A 13276-nucleotide genomic window follows, 5' to 3' on the forward strand; every position below is an offset into this window, starting at 1 on the left:
CTCCATCTGCAGAACTTTTCATCTTCCCTAACAGTGTCCATTAAACACTAACTCTCCGCCCCCAGGCCCCAGTCACTTCTATTATACTTTCCTCACAAGGCTTCTAGCTTTAACGCAAACCGGGCACCTTTCTGGTAAACTGAATCCTACTCTAAATGCACTAGTGCAGGCATTTGAAGCCGTAGCTACACGCTGAACCACCTGGGAGACTTCAAATAACTGTTGTAGGCCCCAGTGCAGCCCAAGTCCAGCACCCAGATTACCACTCCAGTCTCAGTCTGGGTGGGGGCCCATCACTCCTCTTTCCTCAGACTGCAAGGAAACAGAAGTAGATGGCTGCCTCATGGATCTGGGGATATACAGCTGAGCTGGCAGGGTTGGGGAGAGAATGCCAGGCTCAGGGCAGTGGGAGTGGAATCCATCCACCAAACACAAGTATGTATTAAGCATCTACTGTGTACTCAGTACTACACCATGTGTTGAAGGGGATTTAAAGGACCCCAGAAGATCACAGTAGGGCTTCAGGGTAGAACTGAAGCAGACTGAAGATACTGCATGGACAGGGCTGGCAGCATGTACAGACAGCAGGCACCATGGGAGATTCGATGGCAGATGTCTACATGGCGTGGCTGAGAAGCTGGGGCTGGGCCTGGACGGGTGGGAAGAACTGGTCCATGAACTGGGAATGTCTGAGAGAGGTGAAGTCTGGGCAAAAGAGTAGAAATGGGACTGAGGGTGTGTGTATGCGTGTATGAAAAAGGCCCAGGGCTGTTTTTGTCCTGGGAGCAGGAAGGACTGTGCACATACACATGCACACATGCCTGGGAGGACATCGGGAGGAGGCCTGAGGTGCCCTAAGCAGAGGCTGCTAGGCCCTGGTACTCACCATCGGTGGCCTGAAGGCTGTAGGTGAGACCCAGTGCCAGGTAACCCTTGGAAAGGAACTCCCCGGCTTCTTCCCCGAGGTCAATAACCATCATGGCAAAGTGCTCCGCGTCCTCCAGCTGCAAAGAGGGGAGGCAAAGGTCACTGGGAGGGCTTTGCTGGCCCCTGGCATGTGCACTGCTCAGTCACCAGCCTGGGATCTAAGAACTCCTTTTCCTTATATGTGGGCTGCATGGCCAGACAGTCTAGGTATCTTGTCCGAGGCCACACAACCATTGTGTGTAAGAATCAAAGCTGTTCCCTCTACCAGTGACTACCTGGACTCTTCCCTTAGCCAAGGGGCCTTGCGTTCAAGGTCACAGGGCACTGCCTCCCATGCTCCAGGCATCTCAGCAGCCCAAGCTTGCTTTGCTGAGAGAGTGGACCCAGGACCAGGCCAGTCTAGGCCAGCTCCTTACCTCATCTGGCTTCTGCAGGTGCCTGGGTCTGTGCTTCCCTGCTCAGCAGAGAGACGGAATCCAGGGGCAGATGGGAGGCAGGGCTCTGGGACTGGACCTCAGGGACATTGTCATCCCTGCAGAGTGGGCAGGCTGCTACCCTGGTTCCATCTGTGAGCTAGCTCCCTGACACAGGGTGCTCCAACTTTTCAGGGGAAAAAGACCTGGGGCTGTTTTTGTCCTAGGAACAGCAAGGACTGTGCCAGTTGGAAAGGATCCAATTGGCATAGGCCATGTGTGCGCACATCACCACACACAACATGTGACGTGAAGAGGGACACACTAGGCAGTCCTCATGAGCTCCCTGGGGCACCCACAGTGCTAAGACCAGTCAGGGAGGCAGGGGAGAGCTGGGGGCCTCAGTTGTGTGCCCACTCCAGCCCATAGGCTTCCAAGAGGACCCCCCTCCTCCTTAGCCTGGAATGTTATCTGCCCACATGCCTGGCATGGCAGTGTACCAGCAATCATGTCATGAAGAACAAAGATTGGTATTGCCCCAGGGCAGGGGGGCTGAGTGAATCATACCCAAAGCCCACAGCCACCCAGATGTCTAGGCCCCCTTGTGTGGGGCATCTCCCCCTCAGTAGAGGCACACAGACTCAGTCAACAGGGAGCTAGATTCAGACCCAAACTAACTTTGTCACCCAAGCCACTGCTGGCCCCACCCTGCTCCTGTCCCTGTCACCCTATCCCAGCAGGAAAGGAAGCAGCTCTGTGTATCTCATGGCCTGATCACTGGCCACATCTGGGGGTGCTGGTGTACTTTCCCTCCCTGGATGTTCAGACCCTGAGACAGAGGCTACCAGCTGAGGGGAGGCAAGTTGGGCTGAGTCCACAATTTGGGTATAGCTGTGATGAGCTTTACGCAGGAAAAAGGCTGATGGAGCAGAGAACCCACTGTGCAGGGCAGGAAAAACTAAAACCAAAGTAGAAGAGAAGCAGGGCAGGTGAATTGAGAGCCCAGAGAGAGATGGCAGAGGAGGGCTGAATCCCTCCATGGCCTGGCCACCAACCCTGCCTAAGACTGGCCTGACCAGGCAGGCTTCGGTCTCCTCATGGTCGGGCTCAAGCTGCCAGCCTAGGCAGAGGGCTGCCTTCAGGCTGGTGGGCAGGTCACCAAAAGGGGGGAGTCTAGAGAGTTGAAGCTCTAATACCTCAGGCCCCAGGACTCGGGGTTTGCGGAAGACTGTGGCTCAGGAAACCCTGTGGCTCGTGAACCTCTGCTGGCTGGGTGGGCCCAAAGCTGTAGACATTAAGCTCTGTGCCCTGGAGTACCTGACCCAGCAGGACTCAGAGGGCTGTGGGGGCCTGAAACCAAAGCCATGCTGACAGACAAGCACTGGAGGACAAGCTCCCAGACACAGGCTCCAGTCCTGGCTCACTCAGCACCTGAGGGCAGTGGGGCCTTGAGCAAGCCCTTTAGTTTCTGTGCCCCAAAGATCCGATTCTGCAAAATGGGGACTTATACCCCCACTCCAACTGATCTTCCCCACAAAGCTCCACCAGGCTTCATGCTGGGCCCAGCTAGGGATGCCCAGTGACAAGTGGGTAGGATGCCTGGGTGAGCACGCACGGAATCCCTGTGAGCCAGTGCAAAGAACGGTCCCCAGAGGACAAGGCGGCTCTTACCTAAGGCTCTACTGTGCAGTGTTGGCACAGGGCTATGAGAGCCCAAGAGAGGGGCGATGGAGTGGCTGTGGTTGTCCAAAGCGGCCTCATGGCAGAGGGGACACACGAGGCACCAAGGGAAGGTAAGTGAGCACACAGCCCCTTGCCTCCTTCCTCACATCCCCCTGCTGAGGCAGCTCATCTCACATCCTGTCTGTACGCATCATTATGCCTCACATAGGAGCAAGCTTTTTTATAAACCACCGAGTGTAAGTTACAAAAAGAATCCAGAAACCTACTTTATTCCATGTATACACACGCTTTCTTCCCATGGCCATGTCCTGCTACTCAGAAAACTGCTAGCTTCTACCTCCTGAAACCCAGGTAGAGCAGGTGCCAGGGAAAAGGCTCAGCAATTGCTGGCAAATGGGGAAAAGTTACTCTCAGTTCAGAATAGTCTGGATTAATAAGGCTCACCATCCTTTAGCTTTAAAAAGTGAAAACATACATCCTTAGCTTGTCCAACCTGTGGTCCAACCCCTAGGTCAGTAGCCTTCCTGGGCCAGTACTTGCCTACCTTGTCCATGTAGTTTGAGCACAGGGTCAGCATTTGTCTCTACTCAAACTCACAAGGCTTCAGTGTACCATCCCTCTACATGGCCAACACTATTTTGATTTCTATTACCTACCACAAAGCAGGCTTTTTGTATGTGGAGTCACTGTGGTGATAATGAAGGAAAAGAGGTATTATCAATTCTTTTAAATATGAAAATATGCAATCTGATAATGCACAGTATTAATATACATGCATGCTATAGCCTGTCCAAGTGAAAAATGCTGTCACAGCAAAAACAAAAAACAAAAACAGACCCAAAGTATATATTTAAGTATATTTTAAAAGCAAGAAATATATAAATAAGTATATATAATGCACCATTCCCTTCATCTAAGATAAGAGTGGGAATCCTAAAGTCCTTGGGAATGTGGCTTTACCAGAAGTACTCTTATCCTATCCAAGTCCAGAATCAGCTCCACACTCATGAATTAGCTCTCCACGCAGAGAACAGAGCAGCCTAGTAGCTGAGAATACAAAGCTCTGGGGCCAGACTTCCTGGGTTCACTGCTCTGCCGCAGTTCCTTCTTTTATAAAATGGGTATGGCAAGTATCTGCCTTATAGACAGACATCCAGTTGCTGGGAGGACTGAATGAGGTAAGACAGTGAATACTCAGAGCAGTGCTTGATTTAATACAAACTGCTATTAGTATTAGTAATTTTGATATCTATAATTAATCTTCCAGAAAATTTTTAAGTCTCAGCCTGACGGATGTGGCAAGTGCCATCTGAGTGGAGTCCCTGTGTGCCTTGTACATGATCACTGACAAATTAGGAAGTGGTATCAAAGATCCTCCTGGAGTCTGGAGAGGGAGCACTATTGCCTGCCTTTAGTCTCTGGCCTGACGCTTAGTCACAGAAAGGGAGTGACACTACACAAGGGTAAGCAGGGGCCCCACAGCACTGTGCAGTCCCCTCTGCCGGGCTGGCCAAACTCTCAGGCCCCTACCAGTGGTCCAGGGCACACATACCTTTAACCACTAACCTAACCTTTGTCACAATACTCAGCCCTACAGTGGGTAACACACTCGGATGTTTTCTATGCTATTCTCTGATAGTCTGTTTCAGGTTTGTTTTTTTTTTAAAGAGTTCTCTTTTACAAACCACTAATGGTCTCAAACTGTGATATGAAAAACACTGCTCTGATCAAATGGTTGATTGAGCCACCCAGTGGCTGCCGTCTACAACCACCCCTGGTCACCTGTCTCCCCGCCTGCTACCACACTTGCCCTTTTCCAATCTCCAGACACTTCCTCCTGTGGCCTCAAAAGCCAAAAGCTGGTGGTTCTGTAGTTGTAGCCGCTGCTTCTGCAAGATTAGCTCAGATTAGAGCACTGGGCCCTCCTTGCTCATCAAAATCCTTCTAGGGTGAGGGGTTTTAGCGTTCTTTCCAGCCATCCCCGTCTCAGTGACACGCTGCTTTTTAGTATCGCCTTTATCTAAGGCAGCCAGTAACTGCCACAAAACTCCCCCACTCACTGCAATTCTAGATCCTCCCTTGCCTCCTGCAATTCTGGAGCAATTTAGTGCTCACCTGGCGTGTCATAGCATCGCAGCGACCTCATGGAATTGGTTTTTCACAACTGGAAGTTCTGACTCACAGGGGACCTATCCAAGGTCACTAGGCTAGGAAGTGACAAAACTGAGCTTCCAACCCAGGTCTCCTGAGTCTTCATCTGGATCTTTTTGAGCTGCCTAACTCATGGCTGCCCCCTGTGGTTCGTTTTTCTCCTCCTCTCTGACCCTTTGGGAAAGGATGCATTCAAGGATATAATGTTCTGACCCTCTGCTTTTGCTTTCTGTAGTTAGGGAAAGTGTTCCCATGGCTTTGCAAGTTCCTGCATCTCTCCAGTTTTCCTAATTTGGTCCCCACACAGACAGGCTCTGGCTTGCACGCTTTGCCCAGGCTCGGCTGCTTTGTGCTTCCAGGGCACCTCAGTCATCCTGCAGTGGGCCCGAGAGGTTGTACCCTGTAATCTTCACCTTCTTCCTCCCTTCCTGGAAATTAGATGAAGGTCCTTTCTGAGCCTGTAGAGCTTGTTTAAAGAGCACTGCTGGTTTCTCCTTAGTTCCTTCTCTCAGGGCCCAGGTTCTGTTGTTATCTGCGCTCCTGAAAAGGAACTTTTTTCTTCCTGGGAAGAGCAGGCACTCTTCCTCATTTCCACAAGCTGGTGGCAGGAGAGCTGGCACTCTTTCTTTCCTGTCTCATAAACATGTAATCCATCTTTCTGGCTCTGCCCACCCCTGAATTTGGAAAATGAAGGCAAAACAGAAAGCACACCCTTCCTGAGAGCCTGCTGTTGTGAAGGGGCTGCCCTGGGATGGCTGCCATTCACCAGGTACCTGTGATATGCCAGGCACGGACACCCCGCAGCGCTGTTCACAGCCACCTGGTGGCTGTGAGAGTTTCCAGGTTACAGATAAGGCACAAAGAAGGTAAATTACTTCCCCAAAGTCACACAGCTACTAGGTGGGTAGGCAGGGATTTGAACCCCACCTTCTGCCTCCAAAGCCCTGCAGTTTTCCAGTACTCCATACTGCCCCCCTCAGGGGGCAGACCTTTTCAAAGAGGGGCATGATTTGCTTTTCCATTTACAACCTCCTCTCCTGGTGTGACACATGGCACACATGTACACACATGCACACACCCCCAATCTCTTCTCCTCCTGGGGAAGTTTTAACTTTTTAAATTAAATGAATTTTAAATAACTGTGTCTGAAGGGATTTTAAGTATTTACATCTCCCTTTCATCCTGCTTCAAATAACTTGGCAAGACACTGGCAAGGCAGGAGGCTGCCACGCACTGCTGTCACCCAGCCAGAACTTGGGACACCCTCCCCCCACACCTAGGGGAGCCTCGGGCTAGGTCTCAGAGCCAATGCACTCCCACCTGACCCCATACTTGCCCCAGCGGCAAACCCAACATCAGCCATCATGTGACCATGCAGGACCCCCCCTAACTGGTCCCCTCCTGGGCTCCCAACGCAGGGGGCAACCTTGCTCTCAGACTCATACCCAGCCTACGGTGTCCCACACTGGCTCTGGGCATGAGGGTAAGACATGGGAAGCAGCAGGTGCTCCACCTCTGGGCACACGGCCACCCAGTCCGGTTTCACCCAGCACAACTTGTTTTTCACATGTCCCAGTTTCAGCCTCCTTTCCTGCAACCCAGGCCAAACTGTCCACTTCCAGATTTCTGTGCCCGACACATGGGGCTTGGCTGGGCAATGGCTGGGTCTGCCGGGGACTGACTGAGCCAGAAGAGCTGTGACTACAGGAAATGCAGGTGGCGTCAGATGCCTCTCAGGATCTGGGCCCTGTCCTAGCAGCTCCCCTGCCCACTGAGGTCAGACCCATTCTTTCTGCTTGTGGCCTTGAGAACAAAGGGTGCTGGGAGGCCCCTCTCCTGGCCTCCTTGGAGAACAGGCTGCCCTTGACTACTCACAGCCTGCTGTCTGCCCAGCACCAACTCAGGGAGCCAGAGAGAACCGGGGAACCAGACGTAGACTTCCCACACCCATCCCTTTCAGCTGGGGTGGGTGTCACTCTATACAATATTAGCAGATACCTACTACACGCAGGGTTCTCCGTCAGGGAGAGATGCTCAGGGTGCAGGACATGGTGAGTACAGAAGCCCCCGGTCAGCCGAGAAGACAAGTACCATATAAGGTGGAATTTGTTGCCAAATGACTGCCCTCCTCGGCAAGCAGGATCTACCCAATGAGCACCAGGCATTAACTCTGGGCTGGGGTTTCAAGAAGGAAGAAAAACAGTTCCTGCCCTCAAGAAACACATCAGCGACTACAGTGTGATGTGCTAAGTGTACAAGGCAGTAGAAACAGGGTTTCAGCGGGCTGCAGAGGATGGGGTTCCAGGTTAGGGAAGGCTGCCAGGAGCCCACCCATTCTCCCTAGCCACTGCCCGGGTTAAACCCTGGCTCAAACCAGCCCCCAAAGGCAAATGTGCTTCTCAGCTGAGGTTAAACAGCTCACCCTCCTCCCTGATTCTGATACAAGTCTGCATGTTTAAGTTTCCTTTTGGGCTTTTCTATTTATGTTGTCATTGATTACTTTGCTCCTAACTCATCTGATTTCAATTTGGACTGATTTGATCCTAATTTTATTACCATGTAATCTGAATGCACATAATTACTATAATTATGCTGCTGAGGGAAACAGCTCCTCACGGCGGGAAGACCTAAATTTAGGGCTTCCTGGCAAGGCGGCCGTGGGCTGGGTGGACCCACAGCCCCCTCAGAGCTGGCAGCCTTTGGGAGCACAGATGCCCTACCACCACCACCCTCGGTGAGCCTGGTATTGGGGCACCATTCCAGTGACGGCCTTGAGACCCCTCTCAGGAGCCTAGGGAACACACAGGAGTGTGAGCTGAGGGGTGTCAGCAAGCCCAGCTTCTCTGCATCCTGGGCTCACACCGCTACCCTCCACTGTGGTGCTCAGTCGAGGTGTCTCCGTCTGCTGGCTCATGCAGACCACCCACATCTCAGGAGCATTCTGCCTCTAGGGTGCAAGGTGCCAACAGCTTTCCTGAAAAGACTTGGGGAGCAAGGGGCTTCCCTAATATGGGGCTAGGGAAAGTAGGTGTGAGGGAAGACTCTGTCACTGGCCTAGATCCTCCATAGTCCAAGGCCTCCTCCTCCATGAAGCCTCCTTGGCCCATCCAGCCCTCTACATACTTTATGTCAATTATGCTATGTATGAGCAGGAGATATGTATAAAACTATGTATAAAACTGCGGCACAGCAGGTTTATATACCTTACTCAAGACCACCCAGGGGGTGAGCAGTGAAACCCTTACCCACCTTGTTGTGTTCTCTCTTCCAGACTCCCAGAGCCCATTACAGATGGTCTGGAAGAATTCTCCCCAACTAAAATGACACCATAAAGCCTGGAGCCAGAAGCTATGCTTTCCTCTCCCAGCATCACCCACAGTGGGTGGAGCCAAAGCAGGGCCACGTGGCACTTCAGACACCAGGATGTGAGGATCAGGGAGACAGATGGTGCTGTTTTCCCCACCCTTCTTGTGCTAGGGAGTCAGCCCTCTGCAGCAGAAGGGTGCATGGGCCACTGGGGTGGTGAGGTGGGGACCCAGGGGAGAGTTGGGCCAATTTCTAGTCCTGGAAGATTTAGTCCTTAGGGAAAGGTGGGAATTGGAGTTTCCCTTCCCAGGGCTGGATGCTCACAGAGTGGGGAGTGGCAGGAGGAGTTGGGGGGCCTGCTAATGCTGAAGAGCCTCCTGTATGCACCTGGAGCCTGGCCCTTGCTGCCTTGGAGCAAGATGGGCACACGACGAGGGCGAGAGGGGGCTGGGGAGTTGGGACAATAGGAAGTGGAGGATCGTGGAGGGGAGAATCTCCCTTCTGGAGACACTGGGCTTGGAGGGTAGATGAAGGAACTGGGGCTATTTCTCGGGAAGAGAGGGGATGTGGGTGGGGCAGATGGCCAACATGTGGGGAGACAGTGCACTTGTTTGTGTCGCTCAGGAGCAGAGATAGGACTGTGCCTGGCATCAGGAGGATGATGTGGAGGACAGGACTGTCAGGAAGTGAGCCCCCAGTGAGGGGAGATCTCCAGGCAGAGGCCCCACCTCAGGACCCCATGGGCCTGGAGCAGGCACCGAGGAAGTCTGGGTGAGGTGAGCACGAAGGCTGGGCCTCTCTGGGCTCTCTCACTTCTGCTGCTGGTCTGCTGGAGAGCCAGGAGCCTGCAGTAAAGACTGCCAGCTGGGAAAGGGCAGGCCTAGCAGTTCTGGGGCCTCAGGACTCAGCTAAGCAGGCTGTGAGCACAGGGCAGGACCCGGAGGCTGAAGCTCTGACGAAGGAGGGGACTGACAGGAGAGGCCACCTTCCCCTTCTGCTGAGAGCTGGTCTGGCCACTCAGAATTGCACCCTGCAGTAATCTGAAGCCTCTGTCCGAATGATGGGTTGGCCCAGGTGACTCCAAGGTCCTGTCTGCACCCCCACTGCTGGGCAGGGGGCGGCACCTCTTCTATGGACTCTCCACTTGGCTCGCTGACACCACCTTCAAGGCCAAACCACAAACCTGACACCATCCTGAGGTGGGGGACCTGGAAACCTTCTCCACCCCCTCCCTACAGCTCCCCATGCTCTCTGTACCCCTTATACACACTGCACACACCCTCACACACAGCAACACACACACAAACCCTGTCTCGTTCCGACCTGCCGCCATCCTCCTACAGAAGCCGTCCCTGCCGCCCCACCCCCACAGCTCACTTACCCAGTGCAGGGACCCAATGCAGACCTTGGCGGCTATCAGGGGCACGGTGGGATCCGAGGGTCGCAATTTCACACACTCCCGCAGCAGTGACACGGCATAGGCCCACTGCAGAAGAAAGAGCAGGCAACACTGTCACTCACGGCCCTGGGGTGGGTCTTGACAGACTGGGGGCCTCGTGCTGACAGCCAGTCTTTACTGGGCATCCCTTTCCTCCCAAGGGCCAGGAAGAGGGCCTGGCAGCAGGAGCCCAGTCAGTGTTGGCAGGCAAGTCCCTCCCAGGCCTCAGTTTCCTCATTTGGAGAATGGAGGCTATGACTCTTGCCTAGAGTTGATGTGATGATAGCTAAGGTGACAACGGTTGGAAGCTCTTCAAATGGAATTTAAATGTGACCCACAGAAGGTTTAGGGCTAGAAAGGTGCTCTCTCAAGCTTCTGATTTTAATATCCTCGCTTTACAGGTGACAAACCCACATGGGGCTTAGAGGCAGGGCCAGTGGTGGGGAGAACAAAGGCTGGCAGAGGAGGAGAAGAGAAGCCAAGCTGGCAGAGCCAGAGAGAACCTCCAAACAGGAATGTGGGGGGTCCCAAGGCTCCAGGGACTCAGCCATGGAGACGTGGCTGCACTGGACCTGCTGAGGACGGCCATGTGTGGAGGGAGGGCCAAGAGGGCAGGGCGTCCAAAGCCAGGTAAGAAAGGATACTACCAACCACAATAATGAGAAGAACGCCAGCTAATACTTTAGACCGTACTGTACAAAGGCATGGTTACAGGCCAGAGGTCGGCAAAACACAGCCCCCAGGCCAAATCTGGCTTGGTTTTGTGAAGTAAAATTTGACTGGAACTCAGCTGCACCCATTCATGTATGTATTGTCTATGAGCGCTTTCACAACGCAAAGGCAGAGTACAGTAGTTCCCACGGAGAATGTTGAGCCTACAAAGTCAAAAACAGCTACTATCTGACCTTGTACGGAAAGTCTGCTGACCCCTGTTCTAGGTGCTTTATTTACTTATTAATTTTTACAGCTTTCTATGAGGTAGGTGCTATGTCCCTATTTACAGATGAGGACACTGAGATGCAGAGAAGCTGAGCAGCTTGTTCAAAGCCACACTGCTCATACGTGGCGGAGCTAGGGTTTGGACAGTCTGGCTCTAAGCTCGTACTCACTGCTCTACCCTGCCTCGGTGGCAACTACCTTGGCCAGAGAGGAGGACTCGGTCTCCCTGCTAGACACACACACACACACACACACACACACACACACTCAGGGCTGGAGCTAACACTTTACCAGGAAACTTGGCAGTGACCTCCCACCCCTAGCCCCAGTGTGCCCACTCCCATACCTGTGGGCACCCCCAGGTAGGTGAGGCATGTGGGTGCAACTACAATGATTCCCACATACTGGGCCCTATGGAGGTTTGCGCTCCTCACTATCAATTAGGCCTCACCTTCTCCAGCAGCTCTGGAGGTACTGCTGAGGAAATGGGGGGCTCTTGGAGGCTCTGCTGTCCACAGCATAGTGTGAGGGACTGGCAGGTGCAGACCTGGGACCCCACTGGTCTGTGTCCCCAAGGCCCTCTGCCGGTCTCTAGCTACTTCTCTTTTTCCCCCAGTTAAGGAAGAGGTTTTCTCAGCCCAGACGTGACTGACTTCCCTGAGCCCTAAGCTCAGGCTTATTAGGCCAATTCCAGGCATCTCAGCAGAGGGCCTACTCTGTGCCCAGTACTGGGCTAGTTGGGGGGTAACTCCAGGAGGGGGGAAGAGGCCGTGGTTCTCGCCTGTCAGGTGCCCACAGAAAGGTTGGGGAGAGGAGACAAACTCCACCATCTCCCACTGCTCTCTCAGGGAACAGAGGGTGTGGAGCTGAGCGCAAGAGGGAGTTAGCGGATGACCTGCTCGGCGGGCCAGGCTGCTGCACTGCGTGCCCCGTGTGGGCTGGGGCAAGGGAGGCGTCATGAGGGGCCTGAAGGAGCAGCCAGGCCGTCCACCTCTCCCAGGAAGCCTTGGGTCTCTCCATGGCCTCTTTCCCTGGCTGCTGATTTTTGCATCCTTGAAATAAAGGGTTCTCTGGCCCTGACCCTCCACATTCCACTCCCACACAGACCACAAGTGCTGCTATTTAAGGAGCCAGCCCAGGACCCCACAGTTGCAGCAGCCTGCTTTTTTTTTTTTTTTGGTCATGCTGGTTACCTAGCAACACAGCCAGTGTGATTGCCAAGGAGACCAAGGGAAGGAGCGACCTAAATCATGCCATGTAACTTATCCTTTTTTCCTGCAGGTGAGGTGTCAGAAATATTTATTTCCACCTAGCCTCACCTTCTGGAAGGTCTTTCAGACACAATTGCAGGTATAGAACCTTGATTCCCACCTTAGTTAGGCTCTGGGCAGAGGGGAGCTCTGGCCACTTTTCCGAGGGCTGCCTGGGCCAACCTGGCAGACTGACCTGGTACACGGTGTTCCTGAGGTGGGTGGAGAGTGCACCCAGAACAATCTCCTGCTGTGCCAAAGGCAAGGGTTGGCATAACCCACTGCCTCCAGCCTGGGGAGCCTCACCCCCATCATCCGACTCCCTGCCTGTAAGACCATTTCATGCCTACCTTGCTAGTCTGGGAAGGAGCTGGGCTAGGACACCTGTTCCCCAGATCCTGGCATGTGCCTGGCTGCAACTGGACAACTCTGAGCTTGACTCTTCTCAGTAAGGAGGTAGACGATACCACACCTCCCAGGGTAACCTGACACCTCCTCCTAAGACCAGGGGGCTTCCAGAAGCGCCCCCAGAAAAAATGCTAACCTGGGTGTGTGGTGCATTCTTCTGAGGAGGGGGTCCCTAGCTTTCCTCAGCATCTCAGAGGCGTTGATGACCCACAGAAGGGTTCATGCTCACTATTACAAGACTAGAGGCACTTTCTTTGTTTCCTGGGGGGCAGAGAGAAGCTGTCACTCGCCACTGTGAGCTGTCTGCCCAGGCTCCATGAGCACCAGCCCCTCCCCCTCCTCTCCCCGAGGCCTCATCCCATTTGTGTTCTGAACTTTCCCTGAGCCGGGACCAGACCCTGCTGAGCACAGAGCCAGGGTACATCACGCTGTGAGCTCAGGAAGCTCTGGGAGGTGGCCAAAGTGATGGAGGAGGAGGAAGAGGTTTGGGAAGACAAATGCCAGGGTGGGAGGTGTACTTGCTCTACTGTACATCCCTGGCCTTCTTCCCCCATCAGACTGCAACATCGGCTTTTCTTCTCCCTCCCCCCTAGGGCCTAGCCAGCACACCCCCATGTGTGGAGGAGGCACTGGAAAGCCTAGGAGGACCCTCCTGGGAGATGGCTGCAGGGCTAGAAATGGCAGACGGCACAGATAGGTGGGGAGCGGGCAGGCAGGAGTTCCCTCAGCCCCACAAAAGTGCTCTGGGTGTTTACAGCTCT

The 13276-nt window shown here is 53.7% G+C and overlaps 1 protein-coding gene across 2 annotated transcripts in view; it reads right to left on the reverse strand.

The window, feature by feature from the left end:
• The window catches only part of TTC7A (tetratricopeptide repeat domain 7A), a 111043-nt gene that overhangs the window by 44353 nt on the left and 53414 nt on the right, over nt 1-13276 (reverse strand). For both annotated transcript variants that reach the window (XM_036925863.2, XM_036925862.2), the window contains 2 exons: nt 9862-9966; nt 887-1004 (listed from right to left, as the gene is read on the reverse strand). In XM_036925863.2, coding sequence (XP_036781758.2) covers nt 887-1004; nt 9862-9966 — 223 coding nt within the window. The remainder of the gene's footprint in view (nt 1-886; nt 1005-9861; nt 9967-13276) is intronic.

The sequence above is a fragment of the Manis pentadactyla genome, chromosome 2 (assembly GCF_030020395.1).
Source record: "Manis pentadactyla isolate mManPen7 chromosome 2, mManPen7.hap1, whole genome shotgun sequence".
Taxonomy (NCBI): Eukaryota; Metazoa; Chordata; class Mammalia; order Pholidota; family Manidae; genus Manis; species Manis pentadactyla.